This window comes from Sinocyclocheilus grahami, unplaced genomic scaffold (genome assembly GCF_001515645.1).
Source record: "Sinocyclocheilus grahami isolate Dianchi unplaced genomic scaffold, SAMN03320097.WGS_v1.1 scaffold122.1, whole genome shotgun sequence".
NCBI lineage: Eukaryota > Metazoa > Chordata > Actinopteri > Cypriniformes > Cyprinidae > Sinocyclocheilus > Sinocyclocheilus grahami.
Genome location: NW_015505301.1, coordinates 684093 through 691820, shown reverse-complemented (window position 1 = coordinate 691820; position 7728 = coordinate 684093). Strand labels below are relative to the sequence as shown.

The following is a 7728-nucleotide window of genomic DNA, read 5'->3' as shown; positions in this document are numbered from 1 at the left end:
CCAATTTCGTTGTGTTTCGTTGTGTTGTGCCAATTTCGTTGTGTTGCGACTTGTTTTTGTTGTGTTGTGCCAATTTCGTTGTGTTTCGTTGTGTTGTGCCAATTTCGTTGTGTTGCGACTTGTTTTTGTTGTGTTGTGCCAATTTCGTTGTGTTGCGGCTGGTTTCCATTGTGTTGTGCCAATTTTGTTGTGTTGCGGCTTGTTTTTGTTGTGTTGTGCTAATTTCGCTGTTGTGGCTTGTTTCCGTTGTATTGTGACATGTTTCCATTGTGTTGTGCTAATTTCGCTGTTGTGGCTTTTTCCATTGTGTTGTGCTAATTTCGTTGTGTTGCAGCTTGTTTTCGTTGTGTTGTGTACTACTGGGCCACTGTAAAAAAAAATAAACTGCTGGGCATTTATGAATAATACAGTAATATGACACACCTGTTCAGCCACGTCAGTAATAAAATCATCAGAAGAGCGACACCAACCAGCCCTCCTCCAATATACACATACAGCATGTGATGAAGACCCCTAAAATCTGAAATAAGGGATAAACAGCCATTAAACTTCAGCTAAATCAAATATTTAAGTCTCCAAAAGTAAGGAAAAAATGTATGAACAATTTATGATCTGAGCTGCAGCAGGACAGTGTTTTAACTTGTGTTGTACTTCTCAAAATAAAACAGTATGAAGAGTATGAAAAAAAGTAATAGTTTGGCATAACTAGTTCTTCAAAAATAGATACTAACTATCCAGAATCAAAATTAAGAACCTTGAATGCAAAATGACAATTTTTGGGATTTTTAAAAAATAATAAAATCATTTAATTTCTTGATTTTTCATGCTTCTTATATACATTAAATCTTGTTTGATAGCCTAAGCAATGTATTTTACATGTTGTTGGTCATAGGTTCAGAAAAAAAAAACATTTTTGTATCAAAAGTACAGTTACATTTACCCTGGTTCGGTCCGTTATTACAGATACAATGACCAAAAGAAAACTGCATTGTTTGAAAGCAATTTTGACAAACAATTAAAAAAATTCAATATATTTCCAGGATTTATTTATTTTACCCAAGTAAAAGAAAAGGCGTATGTGCCGAAATAAAATTGCTGGTGTGGCTTTTCTGTAACCATGTACATTTTTATTGAAATTGCAGCAGAAGAACCTTATAATGCTAACCATTAATGGTTATTATTTTGCACCCTTATAGAACTAAACTAACAAAAATGATGCAACCAACAACCACAAGTACAAACCAAAGTTACTTTCAATGTAACCACATATTCTCATTCCTTTTTGAAAGGATTATAACAAATCAAAAATCAGTTATTTCAGACTACTTCTTTAAAATGTATAGGATCAAACTGATTTATGTATCCCCCAATTGTAAGTCGCTTTGGATAAAAGCGTCTGCTAAATGACTAAATGTAAATGTCTAAATGTAATTCACCCTATCAGCACTGAAAGTCAATTCAATTCATATGGAAACAGGAACACTGTTTATCATGCTAAAGAACCGCCATTCATGCTTACGTCCTTTGATATATACATAAATTAAGAACAAATAGGCTATGGTTTAAATGTTTTTATATATATATATATAAGCAACAGTGTCTACCTTTGCTAAAAAAATTACCTTTTAGATAACAGAGCTGCATCATGAGTACCAAGAAGTACCAGTAATCCTTTTGTACTGCCACCATCTTGCTCCTCTGAGACAGAATGAATACAGCATTGACGAGGACTGAGGCGACCTCAGCACTTTCTGTGTTCAGCTGCAAGACTCTGCAATCACATCCTCAACCAGCAGATAAACACTGTTAGAGAGGAGGTGTTAAGATCACCAAACAAGAATTCTACCCCACACACGGTTTTTTTTTTGTTCACCTGAAACTGAAAGAGCGGACTTGAAACCAATCTCTGAATTCCCCTATGATAAAATAAAAAGAATACAAAGGAAAGGAAAAATCATGACCTTATGTAATTCATCCAGAAAGTGCTAGTACCCAAAAATAGTTTTTTACAGTGCATTTGATCATTTTTTACAGTTGGAGAATGGAGAGGCGTCTACTGTAAAACCAGCTCATTTATTGATTTGCTACAAAACAAAACACATATACAAAATTCATTTTGTACCAAAACATACATAAGCATTCACATTATTAGGTGACTTTCATGATCTCAGACAGGCACTTAGGAGCTGAAGATGTGTGTGAGATTTCTTAGGCACTTTAGAAGATAGACGTTCAGGGGTTTGTCACTTGTCTGCTCTTCATCTGTATGAATAAACAAACAAACAAACAAAGACAATTACCTCAAATTCTCAGGAAAGATCCAGTCCTGATGCATCTACTGCTGTAGTATCATCAGAGAGTAAAAATGAGAGGCTCTACGGTGATCAAACTGAATATATTCCCACCTTTCCTGGCAGACATGTATGCCTCTTCGACTTTCAGTCTGATGGAAGGACACTTCAAAGTGGCCTTTGCCTTTGTAAGAGGAGATATGCAGGATGAGAAGATAAAGGTAATTTGGACTCGCATGTAATTTGTGTTTATAAAATGATCATGAATCCTACATTGATGCCAAAGAACTATTGACTGACTCTAGTAGTACTATTCAATATTTTTTCCCAATATTTCATTATTCAAGTTGTCATAATGTCATTATATAATAACAAGATGCCATTGAATAAAAGCCGTTACCTTCTGATTGTTGTGCAACAGAGCCCAAAGCGCAGAAGCTCCTATGGTACGTATTTCTGATGAGCTACTGCCCAAACAAGATATTAGCAGCTCAACAGCTTTATCTGAAATATATATTTAGATAAAATTTAATATTTATGCGTTTATGTATTTATATGTAACACTTAGTAAAACTATCTCTCACACACACAAAAATGACAGTTTTATAACAATTTTATATATAAAATGATTATAGCAATTCTTTTAAGTAATAAAAAATTTAATTTCTTAGTAGTATGTATTTGCTGCTTCATGTGCATATTCACATCATGTCAAGACAAACATCTTATTTCCTTCACTTTCTATAAAAAAGGAATTGGGCGGAAACATTGGTTTGATGTGTAGCTAGACTCAAATGCTGGGTGTGGTGGATCATTTTTACACTTGCAGAGTCAAATTGATCTTTAAAGACTAGAATCTATATCACAGACCTACCAATATATATATATATAACATTTAGAAATGCAATACATTTTTTGTTGCTATTGATGTTTTTTGGCTATTTTGTTAAAGGGATAGTTCACCCCAAAAAAATTTGTCATTAATTACTCTCCCTCATGTCGTTCCAAACTTGTAAGACCTTCGTTCATCTTCAGAACACAAATTAAGATATTTTTGATGAAATCGAGAGCTGTCTGACTCTGCATAGACTGCAACGCAACTGAAAAGTTCAAGGCCCAGAAAGGTAGTAAGGACATCATTAAACAGTAATCAGTGGTTCAAACGTTATGTAATGAAGCTACGAGAAAACCCCACTTTATTCAACAATTTCTTCTCTTCCATGTCAGTCTCCGCCACACTTTCACAACAGTACCATGACGCATATGTTCTGTGCACACAAAGAATTCTCATACCTACTTAAAATTACGGTTGAACCACTGATGTCACATGGTCTATTTTAACAATGTCCTTACTACCTTTCTGGGCAAAAATATCTTAAATTTGTGTTCCGAAGATGAACAAAGGTCTTATAGGTTTGGAATGACATGAGCATGAGTAATTAATGACAGAATTTTCATTTTCTGGGTGAATTATCCCTTTAACCATGCCCACTGAGCCTTATTAGATATTGGCATCATCCACTCAAAGGGGAACATATTGGTCAACCATTAACATGTAAAACCCTGTAAATCCAGCGCTCATACCATTGGCTAAGACTTTGGGCTTGTTAGCGGAGCAGAAGCAGATGTTGTGGAGAATAAGCAGGATGGTGGGTTTAGAGCTGGAGTGTTTGGACTGGGCCAGTCCGACCAGCAGCTCCAAAGCCCCTCGGAGCCTGAGGATCATCTGCTGTCCGTCCTCCCCAAACGACACGTTCAGCAGCAGCTTGAGCCAGAGGAACAGAGGCTCTGCCGCCGGACTGCCGCTTCGACCACATGCCTTAGGCATAGGGAGAGACAGGAAGTGCTGCAGGAAGTTACTCTAGGGAAAACGGCAAGAAAGAAGGTTTTGATAACACTTCTCTATGAAACAAAAAAGCGGATATGCAACCAAATGAGTCATAAAAGGTTTTCTTGCTGGAGAGCAGAATTATTTAGCTATATTTACTTTATATTTATAGCCTGAAGTGTCTCACAAGGTTATATTTCTTCCTGCCCTGAATTATTTTTTGCTTTAAACATAACCAGTGAGTTACCTTCAGCAGTACCCCTCTACAGTCCCTTGAGATGGCCAAGTTGGCCAGCAGTGAGAAAGCCAGACTGTGGATGCTGCTGTTGTCAGGGGCAACCTGGGAGGCCAGTTTCATCACCCCATGCATCAGTGAATTTGTGACCGCAGTCTTGGGAAGAACAGCTTGAACTGAGCCAGAGCTACCACTGCTGCTGCTGCTACATAAAGCACTGCATGCTGGAAGAGAACAAAAGAGAGACAGAGCGAAAGAGAGAGAACTTGATTATGGAAAAAAACTAGAACGTATACAAAGAGTTGCAAGAAACTAAGCAACTGTGTCTCAGAAAGATAAAATCACAGTGTTAAGAAAACAAAACTGTTAATCAGTGTTTCTTATCTGTGAAGGGCACCTTCCCAAACCCTGAAATGGGGCCAAACACCTTGCATAACAAAACAATTGTAGCTTTAAACAAACATTTCACTCATTATTAATATACTAGTAATTATTAATAAATACTATATACACATACACTGAATATGTATACATTCCACAGGAAAAGTCAGGGGTCAGTAAGATTTTTTTTTTTGTTGTAATTATGAAAATATTTAAATTTAAACATTTACAATCTAAAATTATATATGTATATATGTATATATATATATATATTTTTTTTTTTATAAATACTGTTCTTTAGAAAATTATATTTATTAAAGAATCCAGAATTTTTTTTTACCACAAAAATATTAAGCAGCACAATTGAACAATGATAATAATAAATGTTTCTTGAGCAGCAAATCAGAGTACTAGAATGATTTCTAATGGATCATATGACACTGAAGACTGGAGTAATGACTGCTGAAAATTCAGCTTTGCATCACAGGAATAAAGTATTATAAAATATAGCTAAATAGAAAACAGCCATTTTAAATAGAAATATTTCACAATATTATAGCTTTTACTGTGTTTTTGATCAAATGAATGCAGTCTTGGTGAACATTAGTGACTATTTAATTTCTACGAAAATCTTACAGATTTCAAACTTATGAATGGTTCTTTCTTTTTTTTTCCCCCGTGGTGCTGCAAAAGTGCTACATGAAACATTGCCAGCGATATAAAACCACACAAGCCTTTTTTTTTGCTAATCTATTCATCTTGTCTCAAAATACCACTGCACAGTTGTGTAACAATGAGCGTGGAAACTCAATGGAAACAGAATTATTCCACTGTGTTTAACTCTATTAAAAAAAAACATTTCCTCCTGGTCTAACAATGCTGCATTTAGTCAAGTGTCAAAACCACTAAATGTCTTACTTCTGGGTAAGTGGACAGACGCATTTTGAAGAACAGCAAGACTGCAGGTGAATCATTTAACATGATGCTGGATTATTGAGAGACCTCAGCAGGATTTTGCTTGCCGAAGAAATCCAATATTAATCGGCCAGATGAAAGAATGAGGGTTGTGTGTTGCAAGTTAATGAATTATATAATAAAAGTGACACAGGACAGAATATGATGGTTGATGGTGAGGAAAATGTGCTGGAGGGCATATTCCATAATTGAAGAACCAGATTCATGAACTTTCAACATCACCTCCTGTTAACACAGACCTTGAGGAACACCACACATGACAGTATGCTATTGTGGCCTAGTGCTGTTAAACCATAGTGACAGCCCAAATGTACACACAGGTGCAAAAACACAAATGCGCACCCACACACACACACAGACGTATATGTACAGACTGACATTCACCCATGCGCTGCTGGCACTTCACAGGTGTGAAGCCACATCCTGTCTCAAAGCACAGCTTTCCATGAGCTCAGATATGATACAGAGCAATCACTGTGTTCAAGTAAACACACTCACCAACAGACACTTTCATGTACAATACTCTCTCTCTCGCGCACACACACACACAGAAACACATGCAAATGCTTTCATGTTTAACTGTCTCCCTCAAACAAACGCACACACAAAGCAGTTGGTCCAGATAACATTCAGATTTTTTTATACTTTTTCTGTTATATTTATAAGAAAGGGATGTCTTAGATTTCAAAAACCAATTAGATAATTAGATCAATTTCACTTCAAGTCACCATGAAATCAAAATGTATGATTTTATTTATTAAATACTGCAGTGTTTATTATTTATTTCTCTGTGCACCGTATTTATTTATTTTTAATTCATGTGCACTGGTGCGAGGGCAGGACAAAAATTCCTCCCCTCCAGCAACCTGCCACTCACTGGAGGTCACGGCAAACGACAACAAACCAATAATTTCCCGATAGACAAAATCAAATCACACCCTACATTTTTTCTCATTCGAGAAGCAAGGAAGGAAAGATGATCACAGCTTGAGTTTCGACTTTGAGAAGCAATAAAAATTATTATTTTAAATGAATTTGCTTGCTCCGTAGTTGCAGAGCAGTCAGAGTAGCCATGATGACCCCTGTCCACCAGCAAAAGCACCAGCAATGGGCACATGGCCATCAGAAATGCTCTGATAAGTTCAACCTACTTAAAGATTGTTGCAGACTTCATGGCAACAGTGATCCCTAATGACAATGGCCTCTTTCAGCAGGATAATGCACCCTAAAACACTGCAGAAATAGTCCAGGAATGATTTGAGGAACATGACAAAGAGTTTAAGGTGTTGCCTTGGCCTCCAGCTTGCCCAGATCTCAATCCGATTGAGCATCTATGGAATGTGCTTGACAAACATATCAGATCCATGGAGACCTATAGGATCTGCTGCTTGGTGCCAGATATCACAGGACACATTCAGAGGTCTTGTAGAGTCCGGACCTTGGCGCACCAGAGCTGTTAAGGGGGACCTACACAATATTAGGCAGGTGGTTTTAAAGAGATAGTTCACCTAAAAAAAAAAATTTGGTTATTAATTACTCACCCTCATGTCGTTCCAAACCCGTAATACCTTTGTTTATCTTTGGAACCCAAATTAAAGTGCCCCTATTATGTGTTATGAAAGGTTCATATTTTGGTTTTGGGAGTCCCCAACAACAGGTTGACATGCATGCAAGGTCAAAAAACTACTGCTGGCAATCGATTTAAAAAAATGTACTAATTAATCACATTTTTTCTTAAATTAATTGCGATTAATCCCACCTAACATTAAATATACTTTTATATTGCAATAATTTCACATTCAATTTTCAAATTAATGTACAAACAAGAAAGACTTAATATTTTTAATATTTGATTAATGGCATCTTTTTTTTATGAAGGCCAGTATCGCTGATACCAATTAATACTGATTTCCCTATAAAAAAATTCCCCCTAATATTTAACCATTGACTATAGACATTCAACATTACATTACAATTAAGAGCTATCAATTTGAACATTTATTAGACTTTAAAAATAA

At 36.1% G+C, this 7728-nt stretch overlaps 2 protein-coding genes across 2 annotated transcripts in view; both read right to left on the bottom strand.

Annotated features, from left to right (window-relative positions):
- LOC107589961 (CD226 antigen-like) overlaps positions 1-1722 on the bottom strand; it is an 8408-nt gene extending 6686 nt beyond the window's left edge. Inside the window, exon 1 of the mRNA XM_016278552.1 lies at positions 1623-1722. Within this exon, the coding sequence (XP_016134038.1) occupies positions 1623-1689 (67 nt within the window). The 5' untranslated portion in view covers positions 1690-1722. The remainder of the gene's footprint in view (positions 1-1622) is intronic.
- A 257-nt stretch (positions 1723-1979) lies between these two features.
- The window catches only part of LOC107589960 (rotatin), a 76430-nt gene continuing 70681 nt past the window's right edge, over positions 1980-7728 (bottom strand). The window contains exons 45-49 of the mRNA XM_016278551.1: positions 4367-4578; positions 3876-4152; positions 2692-2795; positions 2406-2475; positions 1980-2262 (exon numbers count right to left, since the gene is read on the bottom strand). Coding sequence (XP_016134037.1) covers positions 2180-2262; positions 2406-2475; positions 2692-2795; positions 3876-4152; positions 4367-4578 — 746 coding nt within the window. The 3' untranslated portion in view covers positions 1980-2179. The remainder of the gene's footprint in view (positions 2263-2405; positions 2476-2691; positions 2796-3875; positions 4153-4366; positions 4579-7728) is intronic.